This window comes from Girardinichthys multiradiatus, chromosome 7 (assembly GCF_021462225.1).
Source record: "Girardinichthys multiradiatus isolate DD_20200921_A chromosome 7, DD_fGirMul_XY1, whole genome shotgun sequence".
In the NCBI taxonomy this organism is placed as follows: Eukaryota; Metazoa; Chordata; class Actinopteri; order Cyprinodontiformes; family Goodeidae; genus Girardinichthys; species Girardinichthys multiradiatus.
The window spans coordinates 37395084-37414190 of NC_061800.1; the positions used below are offsets into that span (position 1 = coordinate 37395084).

The 19107-nt window shown below is 40.0% G+C and overlaps 1 protein-coding gene across 5 annotated transcripts in view; it reads right to left on the minus strand.

Moving 5' to 3' along the window:
- Positions 1 to 19107, minus strand: part of stxbp5l (syntaxin binding protein 5L) — a 196962-nt gene that overhangs the window by 151631 nt on the left and 26224 nt on the right. For all 5 annotated transcript variants that reach the window (XM_047369993.1, XM_047369994.1, XM_047369995.1 and 2 more), the window contains exon 2: positions 9256 to 9353. In XM_047369993.1, coding sequence (XP_047225949.1) covers positions 9256 to 9353 — 98 coding nt within the window. The remainder of the gene's footprint in view (positions 1 to 9255; positions 9354 to 19107) is intronic.

A 19107-nucleotide genomic window follows, 5' to 3' on the forward strand; every position in this document is an offset into this window, starting at 1 on the left:
AGAGAAATATTGAGATTTTGCTGGCACTGTATAATATTATTTTGGCTCACAGAACATTGAATATGTTGAAATTAGATCTATTTATTTATTAAGCATATTCCCCAAAGTGAATTTATTTTACTTCTATTAACTGAATATTAAATGCTTTACTTTAACAATTCAAAAACACTACATAATCTTGCTTCAGTCTTTGTACTCAGGTCCAGTACAAAGTAAAAGTTCTGTCAATTAATTTTTGCTGCAGCAAGTCATCATTAACTCTCTGAACTTATTGTAAGATAACCGTGCTTTGAGAAAGTCTCAAATTAATGTTTGAACATTGAATACCGAAAATGTCTGATCTGAAAAATATTGTCTTTCAGGTTATCCGTCCTTCTTCTGTAAGTTTTTAGCTTATAAAGCTTTATGAATCTCCTTTTTGGAGCATGCTCTTTTCTGTGTTATCATGTCATTAATCAATTTAATTAATAATATGGGAGTAGTAGAAGGACACAACACTGGTTTTACCCATGGGTTTGAACTTTTAGTTTCAAGGAACATTAGGTATGCATTGTTTAGAATGTTAAGAAAATTTCTTATGTGCTTTTCTTATTCCTTTTATAAAACACTGACAACAATTTGACAACAGTTTGTGTTTCAAATGGTACTTTATTATAGGACTAAAAAACTGATACCCATTAGTCATTTCACTTTTTAACCAAGGAAAGGAGCCATGTATTCTAGATTATGCACACTAAAATTATGTGATACAAAATAAAATTTGACTCCAGCATGTGGTAATGAATAATGAAATACTGCCTGAGCAGGTTTTCTGGTGTCACCTTTTAGAATGAGTAAAAACTAATCCTTTCTTAGTTTACAAGAAGAAGACTGGAAAGCCTTTTAAGTGAAACGAACTTCAGCCAAAGTAAAATACTTGGCAGAAGCAGTTAAATATTGTGTTGTCATCATTTCCACGTGTGCGTGCTCATGGCAACAGTGTGTTGACAATGTGCTCAAGTTTGGAGACACACATTGTGTTCAAAAATAAAACCTAAAATAGAAAATAGTAAAAGGAAAATATAGCCAAAAACCTAGAAGTGGACTGTATTTAATCATTCCGTTGGCCACAGTATACATTGTGAAGTCACTGCTGCATAAACAGGAATAATATAAAGAATATCTATCTAGTGCATATCTGAATATCTGATGGGTTTGCCTGTCTAATAGGCACTTTTAAGCTGCCCTGTCTCTCTTTCTCTTTTCCTCTAACACACATTGTAAAGACTGTCTGATTAATAATAAACTATAACAGATGCTGTGTGTTTACCCACAGCCTCCTCATCCCATGCCCAGCCCATGCTTCACTGGCCAAATTAAGTTTCATCCTCAACCAGAGCTCCAGTCACTTTTCACCCAATGATGGTGGCTAGGTAACTTGTCTCGATTACTCAGCACTGTCAACAAATTTTAGACAATGTCGCTGCAGAGGCTGGGGTTTTAGAAAAGGGCATGTGATATGAGGTTCATTCAAATTTGCTCACAGTTATAATGAACTCAAGAATATTTAATTATTTACATTATCTTCCACCAGTTTTTATGCAAACATTACCACAATATAATTTTACTAAAAATAATAAATATTTCCTGCAATGAAGTCCCAAATTTAAAAGGTCGCTAAGTATTACATTATTTATGTAACCAATTAATTGAATAAAATACTGGCTTAGTGTACATCAAGACTACCCTCTTCACACCTCACTACTGCCATACTATAAAATTATATTATAGTCAGAATGAAAATGGTTTTTGCAGGGACTTAAACTGTTCTTCTGGGGAGCATCCAGAATGCAGCGTGTTGCCTATTATGCATGGTGGATCTTCATGACTGTTTTTAACATGCAGCATCCTGCCTCTCCTCTAGCTACAACCAATAGGATCCCAGCAAACAGATGAAACGAACAATCCACATCCTCAAGACCAAGAGGTTAGGTGGAATCAGTATTTGCCACATTTCTTGTGTAGTAAGACAACCAGCTTGGGACAGGTGCTAAACCTCCAAATTGTACCCATAAGCTGGTTGCTGAGAATTTTGTGCAATGATAAAACATGCACACAAACACATGAAAGTAGCCTGAAATATTGTACAGAAAACCCTCTCTTTCATTCTTTCACACTTCTAATAATCTGATGACAATACTGGTGGTCTTTTTACCTCCACAGAAAGACTGAAACTGTTGGATGAACTGCAGAAACCTCTCAAATATGCAGGGGAAATCGAAAGATTGTTAGGAAACATCCTAGTGTAGATGTGATAATCATTGTGATAGTGAAGATGGCCGTGGAAGTATCTGAGAGAAATGTATTTCTTAAGTACTTATGACATTTTCACCTCTGGATTGTCCTCACACAGATATGGGGTTCTCAAAATGCCAGTAACATTTGAATGCTCCTGGTGGATGTGGACGGTCCTAGTGTTAAGGGTGATGAACTTAGTGTGAGGTCAAATGTTTTACTAAGAAATACTGTGTAAAAAAAAAGATTTGGCCAAAATAAACAACATTCTTCTGTAACACTGATTCAATCGCAAATAGCAATATGAGAATACAATACAATTTCACTGACAGTTGATAAATAATACTGATGTGCCACCCAACACATGTGGCACCTCATATTGAATCTGGCTTGGAGGGTTGGTCCTAAAGTGTCACACTGATCAATGTCATCTGACCTCTAAGATAAAAGATCATTTTTTTCTTTCAGGTACTGTCTTTATTCTCTCTCCCACCACTTTTTTTTTTCCAATCCATGTATCAAACTCACTTTTTCCCCCTGTGTTGGTTTTGTTTTCTCCTTCTCTGGTCTTATTGACTTTATGAGAACTGACGGCCTATCAGGCTCTGGCAATTCTATTACCAGAAGCCTTTTGGAAGTGCATTTACTTTCACAGCTTTGACACACAAACCATTCACAGGTAGGAGACAAATAAGTGTGCTCTCAGACATGTGATATATTTCTGTGAAAAGAGATACACACATATTGACTCGGGTAGACAGCAAAAGATTGCACATGCAGCCAGTCAGTTTTCACTGAGAAGTACAAAAGGAAACATGTAGTTGCACACTCTCGCCAAGCACTTTCTGTATTCTGTTTGTACTCAATAAACTATACCTCAGCATATGTTGTTAGTTGCGCCCCAGGCAGAGGGAGGAGTGTCTTAGGGACACCACTGCAGAGAGCCTGGTTGCCAACCCACTGCGCCAACCCTGATGACATTGTTGCTATGCACTATTTACAAGAGCAAGTCCAGTCCTAGTGTGAGTGACTCAGCTGTTCATGTTAAATATGTCACATAAAGGTCTTAAGTTCTTTCAATGGGATGTGATAAATGGTTGGTTATGGGAGGGAAATTGTCATGAAGGAAACTAAAGTAGTTAAATAGAACAAATATAGATAATATAGAGAAAAGATAACACCTTTCTTTAGAATTGCTAGATCTTCAACAAAAATGTGCCACCAAACCACACCCATCTGAAACCTGGTCTTCATACATTTACCTTTGTCTTACAAAACCTTACATAGCTGGGACACTTTGTTTGCTTTGACAAACAGGGAGAGACTTGCCACTATTCCTTAAACATAAGTATTCAGAACTTTTAAATTGTACTTGATAAAAAAACATTTTGACAGCACCAATTCTACTTTATGACAATCATACAAGCTTGCCAGTTCTTTCCTTTCGGGAGTTTAATCAATCTTAGGGGTATAGGGAAAACACCTTGTCAGGGTTCTAGCGCTCGGGACACACCAACACTGGTATTTTGTCAAACTAAGACTTTCTGCTGCATTTGAACCTCTAATCCACAAATGAAAGGAGAAAGATTTTTAAAAACCTTTTTCAAAGTGGACACTTTGAAAAGGTTTGTGTTCTTTTCCAGAGGACTGAATAGTCCAAGATTAGTAGAACTACGTAATGTAAAACTACGCAAATTCATTTTGCTTGCTTTCTGTGCTTGAAACCACAATAATATGAAGACGTTTTTAAGATAATTTCCTCATCTCATTCCTCATATGTCCCCCATTCTTCTGAAAATGTTCCATTAAAATTCAAACAGGAAAAGTTAATCACGGAAAGCAAATGATAAAAAGAGTCAAGGAAATCATAAACTACAATTATTTTTGGAAACTCTTTAGCCTAGAACTTCTTTAGCTATATTTAGATCGTTCTTTTACATTTTGCTGTCATTAACTTTATTGCCACCTACTGATGTGGCAAAGATATTAAAGTGTTTCTGACTGAAATCTAAAGGACTGTGTAAACAAAGACGTGTTTTCTAACAACTGAGGCAAAAATGCTGTATCAGTTGGAAAATATATACCTAGGGCGGTGTAGCTTGGCCTAGGTCTTCCAGAAATCCTCAAATAATCAGCTCCAGAATAATTTAACACTGTTTAATGACACCATAGATTGCTGAGATCATAAGTTCATTATGTAATGAAAAAAGGGCCAGAACAAAGTCTGCTGGGGGACTTCAACGCCCACGTGGGAAATGACAGTGACACCTGGAGAGGTGTGATTGGGAGGAATGGCCTCCCCGATCTGAATCCAAGCGGTGTTTTGTTATTGGACTTCTGTGCTAGTCACGGATTGTCCATAATGAACACCATGTTCAAACATAAGGGTGTCCATCAGTGCACTTGGCACCAGGATACCCTAGGCAGGAGGTCAATGATCGACTTTGTTGTCGTATCATCAGACCTTCGGCCGCATGTTTTGGACACTCGGGTGAAGAGAGGGGCTGAGCTGTCCACTGATCACCACCTGGTGGTGAGTTGGATGCAGTGGAGGAGGAGAAAGCCAGACAGAATTGGCAGGCCCAAGCGCATAGTGAGGGTCTGCTGGGACCATCTGGCGGACCCCTTGGCCAGGGATGTATTCAACTCTCACCTCCGGGAGAACTTTGACCAGATTCCGAGGGATGTTGGACATCTATTGTCGATGCTGCTGCCCGTAGCTGCGGCCGTAAGGTCTGCGGTGCCTGTCGCGGCGGCAATCCCCGAACCCGGTGGTGGACACCGGCAGTAAGGGACGCTGTCAAGATGAAGAAGGAGTCCTATCGGCTGTGGTTGGCTTGTGGGACTCCTGAGGCGGCTGACGGGTACCGTGGGGCCAAGCGTGCCGTGGCCCGGGCGGTGGCAGAGGCAAAAACTCGGACCTGGGAGGAGTTCGGTGAGGCCATGGAGAAGGACTACCGGTTGGCCCCGAAGCGATTCTGGCAAACCGTCTGGCGCCTCAGGAGGGGGAAGCAGTGCTTCGCCAACACTGTTTACAGTGGGGGCGGGGAGCTGCTGACCTCGACTGGGGACATTATCGGCCGGTGGAAGGAGTACTTCGAGGATCTCCTCAATCCTGCCATCACGCATTCCCTGGTGGAAACAGAGGCTGGGGACTCGGGGTTGGACTCTTTCATCACCCAGGCTGAAGTCACCGAGGTGGTTAAAAAGCTCCGCGGTGGCAGGGCTTCGGGGTTGGATGAGATCCGCCCTGAGTACCTGAAGTCTTTGGATGTTGTGGGGCTGTCATGGTTGACACGCCTCTTCAACATTGCGTGGCCGATGGGGACAGTGCCTTTGGATTGGCAGACTGGGGTGGTGGTCCCCCTACATAAGAAGGGTGACCGGAGGGTGTGTTCCAACTACAGGGGGATCACACTCCTCAGCCTCCCTGGTAAGGCCTACGCCAGGGTGTTGGAGAGGAGAGTCCGGCCGATAGTCGAACCCCGGCTTCAGGAGGAGCAGTGTGGTTTTCGTCCCGGCCGTGGGACACTGGACCAGCTCTATACCCTCTACAGGGTACTCGAGGGTTCATGGGAGTTTGCCCAACCAGTCCACATGTGTTTTGTGGACCTGGAGAAAGCATTCGACTGTGTCCCTCATGATGCCCTGTGGGGGGTGCTCCAGGTGTATGGAATCGGTGGCTCTTTACTAGGGGCCATCCGGTCTCTGTACAAGCGGAGCAGGAGTTTGGTTCGCATTGCCGGCACTAAGTCGGACCTGTTCCCGGTGCATGTTGGACTCCGGAAGGGCTGCCCTTTGTCACTGGTCCTGTTCATAACTTTTATGGACAGGATTTCTAGGTGCAGCCAAGTGCCGGAGGGGGTCTGGTTTGGGGACCAGAGGATTTTGTCTCTTCTTTTTGCAGATGACGTGGTCCTGCTGGCCCCCTCTAGCCAAGACCTACAGCATGCACTGGGGCGGTTCGCTGCCGAGTGGGAAGCGGCTGGGAAGAAGATCAGCTCCTCCAAGTCCGAGGCCATGGTTCTCGACCGGAAAAGGGTAGCTTGTCCTCTTCAGGTTGGAGGGGAGTTCCTGCCTCAAGTGGAGGAGTTTAAGTATCTCGGGGTCTTGTTCACGAGTGAGTGAAGAATGGAGCAGGAGATCGACAGACGGATCGGTGCGGCTGCCACAGTAATGGGGGCGCTGTGCCGGTCCGTTGTGGTGAAGAGAGAGCTGAGCCGAAAAGTGAAGCTCTCAATTTCCCGGTCGGTCTACGTTCCTACCCTCACCTATGGCCATGAACTTTGGGTCATGACCGAAAGAACGAGATCCAGGATACAAGCGGCTGAAATGAACTTCCTCCGTAGGGTGGCCGGGCACTCCCTTAGAGATAGGGTGAGGAGCTCGGCCATCCAGGAGGGGCTCGGAGTAGAGCCGCTGCTCCTCCACATCGAGAGGAGCCAGTTGAGGTGGCTTGGGCATCTATACCGGATGCCTCCTGGACGCCTTCCTCGGGAGGTGTTCCAGGCACATCCCACTGGGTGGAGGCCCAGGGGATGGCCCAGGACACGCTGGAGGGACTATGTCTCTCAGCTGGCCTGGGAACGCCGTGGGCTCCCCCCAGAGGAGCTGGAAGAGGTGTCTGGGGAGAGGGACGTCTGGGCGTCTCTGCTGAGTCTGCTGCCCCCGCGACCCGGTCCCGGATAAAGCGGAAGACGACGAGTACGAGTACGAGAACAAAGTCTGCTAAAATCAGTATTCGCAACAATGGAACCCAAAACTTAAACGCAAATATAATAATAGTATTGATGATCTGAATATGACTGAAATATTGCCCTGAAAAAAATTATTGAATGTTAACAAACAACTGGTACTGAAAAAAGTTGAAAAAGAAAAACAATCCTCACAGTGGACTGCTCCCTTAGTGTCAGTGCTTAAAGATAAGTAAAAGTATTACCTTTTTCTTTTTTTGTTTTTAACGATTAATTTTTTCTCTTAGTGATATTGTTCTTTACTTTTAAAGCTGACTGCTGTGGTGTTTCTCGGAAAGGGCTCACGTTGTGTGCCACATACAACATTGTTTGTGTATAGTTTGCATAAGATGTGCATACAGACGACCAGCACTCAACTGAGCAACCTTCAGTCAGTGTTTTTCTTTCTAGTGGTTTTGATATATAACTGGAATAAACAGTTAAGTAAATGTAGTTTTTAATTGCACAGTTTTGAAAAAGCTAACTTTAGCCAGTTTGTGTTAGCCAGCTAAAATATCGTAAGTTGATTTGAGTGATGCTAGTTGTTTTGACTCAAATTAAATGTTGAAACTTTGTTAATGATTTTCTTCATTATAATTATTGATAGTTGTTAATATCCAAACAATAATGTTTTCACAACATATGATTATGTTTTAGATTTTCATAAGTGTGCTGGTCTTTGTAGATTTAAGTTTACTCGCCCTTGTAGATCTCCATTGAATGTTGCTGGCAGCACCTTATATAGCTGTAGAACTATTTTTCCTTCACTTTTCTCCACTGGACATTGTTTCCAAATCAATCAATCTTCCTTTCATCAGGTTGGAGGGTTTCTCCTTTAGGTGGCATGAGTCATTCTGGTGCCTTTAAGCAATGCCTCAGCAGGCTATCGTCTGCCTTTTACTGAGAAATAACTTCAGTCTAGCCACTCTTCTACAAAGGCCTTATTGGTGTCTACAGGCACTTAAGTCTATAGAGTCAATGGTGGAAAAAGTTACCCCTAAAGAAACCACTAAACACAGTCCCACATAATCAATAAATATTGGCATCTTGGGTTTTTACATTTGAGCTTTGAGATCAAAAGATTCAAAGTGTAAGTAAATAATATCTAATGGAGCAATTCATTAAAAAAGGAGTGAGGTACATGGCAAAAGATGACAGGCAGACTTTAAAAGGCATTGAAGGAAACAGAGGGATGTTGAGAAATACTGTGAAGGACAGAGGTGAATTGGCTAAATACAGGAGGCAATAAGGAGAAAAAAAGGTCCTCTAGACTGCCGGCAATAGAGGGTGAGGCTGAGGAAAAGTACAAAAAAAAAAATAGAGAGAAGTGTGTGTATATGTGGCAACTGAGAGAGAGAGACAGAGAGTCAGTGGCAACCACAAGGGAGTTGGAGAGGGTGTGTGCAGCATGTCAATACAAATGCTAAATCACTCAAGGGCTTTCATCCAGCTGAAATTCCAGCTTTGCTTCAAAGTAAGGTGTAATGCAGAGAAAAGGGATGGGTCGACAGAAACATGAGTTTAACAGGTGATTGCATTTCCTTGCACTATCATGAAAACATCATATCTGGTCCACCAAACCACCTTACCATTTAGCTCATTCTTTCTCTTGTTTTTTTCTTTTTTCAAAAATATATAGTAACATCTCCCTGTTGAAGCCTTTATTCTGTTTCTCTCAGCACAGAAAGATCTGACCTCAATCTGCTCATGTAAAACCACATGCTGAAGCCTCAACTATTGCTTGCCGCCTTTGGCACAGTATCCCTGAAGGGATACTTGGAATCCTCGGTATTTATGAGGGTGTAATATCCTACCTGGGCTGCACTCGCAAATCCTCTCCCATCCCTGTAACAAGGTGGCCCAGGGGATGGATGGGCTGTTGGATGGACGGTTTTGAGACCTCAACACGACAACTGAGCAACATGATATGACAGAGCAGAGGATTTGAGAAGAGGGAGGGGAGGAAGGGAGAGTTTAAAGAGAAGAGACTCCTACTTTAAAATGCAATGTCTGTAAGCTAGGTATATTATTTTTGACATTGTTTTATCTGCCAATAGTCAGGGTTTTGCTCCCCTGGCAGAAGAAAGCATATCTTCCCTGTGACTGATGACGTTTCCTTATATACAGTAGATGCAATAATGTAAAGGGTCAAAGGTCACATCCTGGAATTACAGAATGGTGATTTAATAACACTTTCATCAGGTCTCCAGAAACACATATGTGGAAGGCAATATAAATTCAAGGATACATTCGTACACCACCTGATCTTGAACCAATGGCCAGGATTTTCTGCACAGGGTCGAAGGCCAAAGCTGTGGGCTGGTATGGGAATCCATGCCGAACCGTCTGCAAGAAAAACAGTAATGTAAAAATGGATAAAAATGATATTTGTTTTATTACATATATTTAGTAAATCAAAAGTAGAATTTAAAATCCTCTTATGTCCAGGTATCCTTCTAAAAAATGTTGGTTTACAGCTGAAAAAAGTGTAGGGAAAGCACTCTAAGGTCCTTTTTTTTTTTTTTGCTTATGCAAGTTTGCGGAGAGCGATTGCCTCAATGAAAAAGATGTGTGAAATATGTAAAGCATAATTGTAACCTCGTAATGCCAGGAACCACTGAAAAAAGAAATGTCCTCCTTATAACATATTGCTTTGTGATTGCAGTTATAACAGTATGCTACATTAATAATATTGATTAAAAACCTACAACTTGTGCATCCATTTATCTTGTCTCAGATCTCCAATTCATCTGTCCTTGACTGGCTTCTTCTACAAACACTAATGAACAAGACACTAAGGCAAAGGAACTCCTGTGGCCATGGCCTTATAACTAAAAGATATTCTCCTTCCAGTCACTTCATAATCAGCTGTGAATCACTCTAGTTACTCAGTGACTAAGGTCATGAATTGTAGTTGCCAACAGAACCACATCAGCCCTGACAGAGTCCAACCTGATCTGGAGAATGTGAACACCAGAATGATGAAAAGTAATCTTTAAAATTTTATTGTTATCATTCTTTGTTGCCAAAACAAAACAACAAGGCTTTGAGGATAATATTAGATTAACTAATGCCATCATAAAGATTTCATGTTAATGAAATCTATATGATGGCGTCATAGTTTCTGTGTCCTGATAATTATTTCTTAAGAAACTATAGACAAACTTTACCTTCTGTTAATAATGCAGCTGGATTCTGATATGACGTTAATTGAATTGGCTTCAGCTGTCTCATTGCGGAGGCTGACAAGGCAAAACAAGGCTGTCTCTCAAAGCCCCTCTCTGAGAGGCCCTACATGCTCTGCAGCTGTCTGCCATTAGTCATGTTAAATATCCCAGGGGACTGTCACTTGTAATAAACCTGCTCTGAGGGGATGTACATAAGAAACATGGACATGATGACTACTGAAAAAAAACACACTGCTGTATGAGGGGATGTTCTAATAATAAAATAATAATAAAAAATAATCCAAAGCACCAAAATCAATGGGGTGACACAAACAACCAATGTGCAGAGTGAGCAATCCTCTGTATGCAAGCAAACTCAAATGAAATGAAACCATGCATTAGAGAGGGTTTTTGTGCTTGACTTTGCTTTTTAGTTTGCAGATTCACACTGTGCTCTTTGATCTTTTCTTATAAGTGAAAGTTTATTTAAAGTGCCTCATTGACCTCTTTGTCTGTCTGAAGTGGCACATTTGTGGCCACTTAAGACCACACACGTCTTATAACATTTTGGTTCTCACTGTCACTGTTGAAATGTGTCTGTTTGAACCAATGTGCTGCAAAGGACATCTGACAGAGAAAGCTCTTGGCATTATCAGAAGTAGCAAAAATGGAACACTCACAAGTGCATCAAATATGAAACTATACTCACTCTTCACTAACAGGTACACCTTGCTAGTGTCTGGATGGACCCTCTTTTGCTTTCTGAATTGCCTTATGTCTTCACGGCATAGATTCAGCAAGGTGGCAGGAACATTCCTCAGAGATTTTGAGGGCTATTGGACTGAGATCTTACTGTGGATGTCCATGGATGACAGCGAATTAATTTTGATGTTCAAACAACCAATCTGAGATGATTTGGGCTTTGTTACATGGTACATTATCCTGCAAGAAAAAGCTTATAGGGACAGTGTGGTCATCATGGGATAGACATGGTCAATTCTGAAGTAGGCTGTAGTGTTTAAACCATGCTCATCTGAGGTCCAGAGAGTGGCAAAAAATATTTACCACACCATTACACCTCCATCAGCAGCCTGAATCATTGATACAAGGCAGAATTGATACGTGTTTTCATGTTCATGCCAAATTTTAGCATTACCATCTGAATGTCAGAGCTAAAATTGAGCCTCATTAGACCTGGCAATGATCTTCCAATTTTTTATTGTCCAATATTTGTGAGCCTGTGCAACATGTAGCCTTAATTATTTGCTGGCATGTGTGGTCTTCTGTTGCATTAGAAATTCTGCTTCCGCATTTGTGTTCAGAGATGGTATTCTGCATACCTTGGTTATACTGAGAGGGATTTGAATTCCAGGTGCCCTTCTTTTATCTTGAAGCAATCCACTTATATTCCTCTGACCTCTGAAATCTGCAAGGCATTTCAGTGAACAACAACTACCACTCACTGGATAGTGTCTATTTTTTTGGACTATTCTCTGTTAACTTAAGGTATGGTTGCATGTGACAGTTCCTGTAGATCTGCAGTTTCTGAAATACTCCAAGCAACCTATCATGCACCAACAACCATGCTATATTCAAAGTAACTTAAATTCCCTTTCTTCCTCATTCTGATGTTTGTTTATATTAGACTAAAAATATTTTTTTTTATTCTTGTTACATGTCTGTCAAACTGTCTTTTCCTCCCCCTCCCTCTGTGTGTTGTCTCTTCACAGGTTCAGAGTGCAGGCTGGCGCCAATTTACCCTGATTGGCTTGTCAGCTTGAGGGAACCAATCAGGACTCAAGAAAGCTCTATATAAGCTGCTCATCTGCAGGACTGAGCACGGCTCCTCTCAGCTGGCTAATTGACACCTGCTTTACACTTTGGTTCTTGTTTGAAGGTTTTTGGCAGGAGTTTTTCCATTTTATTTTTGCTTAGTTTAGGTGATCGTTAGGCCCTGTTTTGTTTTAATTATTTATTTGATTTGTTACCACCTAACAGCCCCTCTCTCCCACACAGCTTGTTCATCCTTTTGAGATTTTTTCAAAAAGAAAAGAGGAAAATAAACCCAATTTTGTCCTTTAGAAAGACTGACATTTTATTGTGGTTGTCTTGTGTTTCGACCTTCTACCCTCCTTCAACTGGGGGGGGGGGGGGGGGGTGTGTTCTTAATTTCAAGAATTTAAAAGAAATCTTCATCCAATTATCGACTTGGGTGTGGTCATAGAAAAGGCACAACAGATCCAAAGATAAACAAAGAAATCCCTCTCCAGTAACAATTTCCAGCTTTTGAACAAGAACCCATTGTGGACTGTTATCAGGCAGTGCTTGAACATCACTTACCATATATATGATCATACCAAGTCATTCAACATGATTGTTCACTAAATAATGTTTTTCTCAGTACTTCATCCTATAAGTGTGGTACACGTGTGTGATTCACCTTCGTTATATACTATATCTGTTTCTCTTTTCTAGCTACCATTTATTTACCTATTTACCACCTTAGTTAATTTTCTGGTGTGTCCTTACTCTGAATGCCACTCCATCTTCAGGAGTCATGCGCAAGAGTCTGTCACTTGCTTGGTACTCAGTGATTCTGTCGCTTCTTGCACTCTAGTGAGTCTTATTAAGCTTTTCTTGTGTAGGCATATGCATGCAGCACCAGTTTACAGACACGGGCACATAAAGCATGCCCTCATATGCCTCACTGGGCAGGGTCAATGTTGGAAGCAGTTTCCATCATGCCACACATTGCATGAGCTGAATAGCAAATATTTATATAAAGGATGATTGATAAAAATCTGCTGGGCTCGTGTAATAGATCATTTTTACCATGACAATTATTTAGCATGGACATATACTGAGCACCATAGCATCTATGTAAGATACTTTTGTAACATATGTTCTTGAAGGCCCTTTCAGTTAAAAAGAAAAATACTTTTAAAATACAAATAAAAAAACAGAATGCACCTATCGACAAAAAAAAATTATTTATTCTGGCAAAAAAAATAAACTAATAGTCTGCTTTGTCTTTATTCTAAAATTATGCCAATCAGGATTCAGTTTGAGTTCTGCAGGATGAGACCCCCTCGCCCCCTCAGTCTGTGTTAATCTCTTATAAAAAAAAAAAAAAAAAAAAACTAATCGCTGGGAACAAAATGTTCCCCAAAACCTCTTACAATCTCTGGGCTATGATAGGCCCACAAATCAAACTGCACATCTCTTGCATTATTTGCCATTGCTCTTCTCTCTTTATCTAAAATACCATCAATCACTCAGAAATACTGTGAAAAAGACCAAGAACAAAGCAGGGATAGAAAGGGAGTGAGGGTGAAAAATTGGCCTTTTTATCCTCTCAAAAACACAGTTGAAGACTGAACATCAAAGTACTTGAACTCTAAGAAATATTTAACTTTGTAGGTTAGACTATTGCTAAAGCATTCTGGGGCCAAAATTAAGTAAAGAAAAAAATCCAAAAAAATAATATTAAAAATCTTTACTTCCTACTATACAATGGATTTTATTGTGTAACTTTTGCAGCCCTTCATTTCATTCAAAAATGTTATCTAAAAGCACAATAATGTCTAAAGAACATCATAAAGACAGTGGGTCATACACTGTTAGCGCTTGAAAAGATTACTTTTATATTAATAACAGAATGGACAATACTGAACTGACAAAATGGAAAAGTAAATCCGAACACAGCTAAACCAGTAATCACATTTGACTTAAAACATTTGGTTAACAAAATGAAAAAGTATTAGATTTAAATAAACCAGGGAAAGAAACAACTGCAGTAAAAACTGCAGACTGTTTTTAATCAACAGTTTTGGGTGGACCAAAAGCATTATTAAAATTCCTAACAAGACCCACTTTGGAACAAACTACATCCCCGTTTTATTCACTGTAAACTCCCAGGCTTCCCAAACACCTAGTCACTAGCACAAAACATTTTTGTTTGACCACCTTGATTGTAGCAAGTCATGAATGCTGCAGAGGCATGCATTGTAAAATTAATGTGAAATCACTCATGGGGGGAGGTGGTTGTACTCAACACGGCATTATGGGAAACAGCACACTCATTCTCACTGCAAAAGGACAAGGTTGCAGTTGTTAATCTATATACAGTACGCACATGGTTTGCACAAGCAGTGATGCTCCCAAAAGAGCATAACCCCTTCAAATTGGAAAGGCTTTTCCCTATTGTTGTATCTGGCAGTGTTTGTTGCATGTTTTGTCTGATTAGACAAAGAGTGCTTGTGAAAGATAGAGTCTGTTTGCACATTTGATAATAACACTATTTAGGGTGTATTCACACCTGCCACTTTTGGTCAGCTTTAAATGGACCAGAGTTCGTTTGCCCCGTTGGTCCGGATCTTTTGTGCAGATGTGAATACACTTAAGCGAACCCTGGTCCGGACCAGACCAAGGTCTCGGTCCTCTTCCAAACTGACTCTGGTGCGGTTCGCTTATGGTCTGAATACGAACCGGCCCCGATCCGAATCTGTACCAAAATTATAAATAGCACTTCGCAAGATCTGTGTTGAATGACATGCTCTTGACTCTCACAATAATATTGCAGGTGTAATAACGGGACAAATATACAGAACAGAGTTGCTGCACACAGCACGTCTACAGTTATTTTCCTTAATTTCCGGGTCTGTGTTGTGTCTCCGCCCCCAAACCCCCTCGTCATTTCTGTCCAATGGGTGCAATGATTGTAACCCGCGTGGCTTTGTTTACAAGTAATCGTTGCAGAAAGTACAATGTGAAAACAAACCGCACCAAACAAGTGTGGTCCAGATCAGACAAGTGGACTGAAAGACTTTCCTGGTGTGAATTCCCCCCCCCTTTTATTTATGTTTGAGGGCAATTCAAATTTTAATTTAATTAAATAATCTAGCTAAACCGAAGCAACATCTGGTAACATGTTGTAAACTGCTGTATGAGTGCTGTTGCAAGCCATTTTTTAAAACTTTTTATAGGAATTCTCCACTACATTCAGAGATGTTTGTTGTGATATCACTGTTTTTTGCTCCCTCAGTCTGCATTATGATCCTTAGGTTTTATGTTTTAGTTTTCTGTTGTGTTTAGTATCTGACCATTTCGTTGTTTATTTATGTTCCTCACTTCTTCTGCTATTCAGTATTATCAGATAAGTGTTGCTTTATTTGTTCATTCCATTGTGTTAATGTTTCTAGTTTATTCTTGTGTTTTTGTAAATTCAGATTTATTCCTGTAAGATCTCAGCCAGATTTTTACTCTGGGTTTCTTTGTATCTCCATTCAGCTCATCTGTGTTATTTAGTCTCCCTCCATTAGCTTCTCTGCATCCCTTCTGCACCAGCTGCTCCACACCTGAATTCATTCTTCACTCTAAATTCCCCACACTTCCATCAGTATATAAGCTCTATCACAACCATTTCTACATGATACAGCCTCTTACTCCGTTTCCTCATTTGTCTGCCATTGCTTTGTTGCCTGTGCATTAGTATAAGTTTTCCTTTTTGGTATTATTAGGCCCTGTCCCAATACCCACATTACACCCTACACTCCTTTATGGACTGTGTAATTTGTAGAAGTGCATGGAGGAGCCCCATTGTGCAGGCTACAAGCATGCAAAATTGGAGAATTGGGACAGTAGGGGTTACGTCATCGAATTGCATCTCTGCGTCGACATCAAAAATGGCGGGACCTGTTGCTGTTTTCACAGTCTTATTGCTAAAAATAATTTTAAAACTGCAACAAGCAGTTGTTTTGAGGAGAAGAATGCGCAGGAACCGAAGGAAGCTCATACCCTAGACTGAATGTTGATTACATTGATGGTTGTGATTGGTTTTTGCCCAAAACATCACATGCAGCAATGAATTGTGAGTAATATACTTCGGCGAAGTCCGTTTAGATGAGCGCTTAGCTGAAGTGTGGATCGAGGGCGCAAAGGGGGCGGGGCGAAAGACCACTCTGGAAAATTGGGACATACTACGCACTCGAACCCATCAATGGGAACACGCAATTGCACCTATTGTTATTGTCATGATATGATTGTGTAAGTACCATATGCTATTGGGATTTGTTTCTCTCTCTCTGCTTCCATGAACTGCACTTCAATTATCACTGAATGCCTTATCAAGCTATACCTGTTTGTATATTTTCTGTCGTTTTCAGTCAACGTAAGTCTAAAAAAAAGAAAACTGGGTGGTCAATGAGGGAAAGCAAATGCCATTTAACCGAGCTTTTTCTATTTATTGCCAAAAACGCAGTTTATGAATACTGCATTGCAAAATCACTTTTCTTGTTTGAACAGAAGCATAATTTAAGAAAATGAATAACTGATTTGTTTCCAAATCGAATGTGATCTACTAACAAAGTAGCTGCATTGTGTAAACTGAAGAAATACATAATCACACCCTGACATCATATTCTAAAACTTACATTGTACATGAATATGAAAACTCAGAGAGCTGAATGCCTTAACCTTTTCACTGTGGAAGGACTTCTCTGAAATGTGCATCTTTAGAGAATTGAGGCCTAAACGGCAAAGCCGGATCAGTGTCTGAGTGAGGTAACTTCTGGTTCAACAGCATTTTTTTAAGAGTCTCAAAGCTGGTTCAGAAACTAAAGCTGACACAGAAAACTTTCTCAGCAAAAGTGAGTAATAATGAAATATGAGCTAAAGTTGAGTATGTCTTTGGTTAACTTGTACAAATTATGCAATATTTCTTTTTTATAATTTACTACTTATGTGTCATATTTAAAGAGATACAAATATGATTTTGATATTGAAAATATGCACACCATCAAATGAGTAGTAATTGTGTTATTAATTTATTTTTCAAAATCTTAGACATTGCCGTGGAAAACTGTTCTGCCTTTACAGTAATTTTTTTTCTTTTTGCATTGTGTTATATTAAAATTTTTAGATCATGAAAAAGTTTTTGTTTTTTTTATATCAGACAAGGAGCAAATACAAAAAGCATTCAGGGAAATCAACCTGGCCCTATGTAAAAAAGTATTTTAACCATAAAAGATTACTAATTGTGCTACTCTTCATGGCAAAAACTGATTTCAAGCACTTGAAATATCTGGCAATCACTCTTTTACACACTGGTTTTTTGTAACTCATTTCAGAAAGTAAATCTCACATATATAGATTTATTACACATAGCGTGAAATATGTCAAGCCTTCATTTCTTTAAATTTTTATTATTATGACTTACAGATAATGAAAACCTAAAACTAATGGATCCACCAGTAATGTCAAGTTGTCTAGGTCCTGAGCAAAGCAGCTCCAGACCATCACATTACTACCACCATGTTTGACTATCAGTATGAACTTCTGTTTCTCAAATGCTGTATTCAAGATTTCTTTGCCAAATGTTAGGTCGGCCCTCATGTCCTTTTTGGACATCATTAATTTTGGCCTTGGAACTCTCCCAAGGACTCCAGTTTTAGCCCAGTCTCTTTCTTATTGATAAATCATGAACAGTGACCTTAACTGACTATTTTTCTGGATTCTTATCTAAGCATCTGGGTAGGTCACAAATGCACTCTTAGTGTAATTTTGGTAGGTCAGCCACTCCTGGGAACCTTCACAACTGTTCCAAATTTTTTACCATTTGTGGATAATGACTCACTTTGGTTTACTGTCATCTCAAAAAGCCTTTGTCTTTGATATCTTACTTCATGTTGTCAGACAGATGCCGTGTAGGGGATTCATGAAACATTTTCCTGTAAGAAAAAAATCCTAAACAAAAGAGTAACGGTGTAAAAACTATTGTATAGTACTTTACAGCAGCTAGAGTTGCATCTTAAAGACATTAATCCAAGAAGAAGGTAATCATATAAGGTGGCATGCCCTTGTGCCTCAGTGATGTGACAGTTACACTGAAAAGCTTATTATTTTCTCTTTATGCCTTTTAATGCCGTCTCTATTTTTTTTTTTTTTTTTTTTTACCTTCTATGCCAGCATTCATCCCACACAATGCTGTTGCAAACACTACCTCTATTTGGTCAAATGTAGGCTTTGAAAAATCTGGATAACTCCTTTATGAACAAATAAAATATCTTTATATTTTTGTCTGTGAGGCTGAGTCCTAATGTAGTATGCCACTCTGAAAAATGGGTAGAAATGTTACACTCCCCAAGGGTAAGGTTTACCAATGCATCTCCCACTCAGAAAACAATACACATAAGCTTCACTGTAAATCTATATGCTCTGTGTCAGTGTGCATTAGAGTAAGCACTCCTGCAGCAAGCCAATTAAGACTACCTGACCTTCAGTCGCAACTATATCCAATGGTCAACAAATGCAAACACAGCAGGGTTCCCAATAAACAGACTTGGTAAGCTCATTTCATTAAAAATCTATTTGTAAACAGTAAATGACCTATATTCAAGACGTGAAACACAGATTTCAACATCTAATATAAATCCATTGCAATCTTTACTGCTTAACTAATTTTTAGTGGTTGGATGTCAAACTATCAAACTTGATAGATTAAAGTAAATGAACACCAAGGTGTTTAAACACAGGGACCATATTTCTTTTTTTTAAAGAGGAAACTACATAATCCTTTGTCAAAGAACCAGATTGCTGTACTTAAGTTACACTGAAATAAAGAAATAGAAGCATTATGCTTCTATAAACAGAATATTGTGGCACCCAAATGCTTCAAAATACTGCAATCTACAGTTTAATTAATTGCATGCTCATGGTAAAAGAACACATATCTCTGAAGAACATCCTGGTTAAACAAACACATTCACACCTTCTTCCTCCAGGTATTGCAACTAGTGCCCTCTGTTTTCTGTAGTTATACTTGCCTGATTCCATTCCACAGTTGCTGGGATACAGGAGTACTAGCCCCCTACATGTAGGGGGGTTGAGAAATACATAGTCTGTCTGTCTGTCTGTCTGTCTGTCTGTCTGTCTGT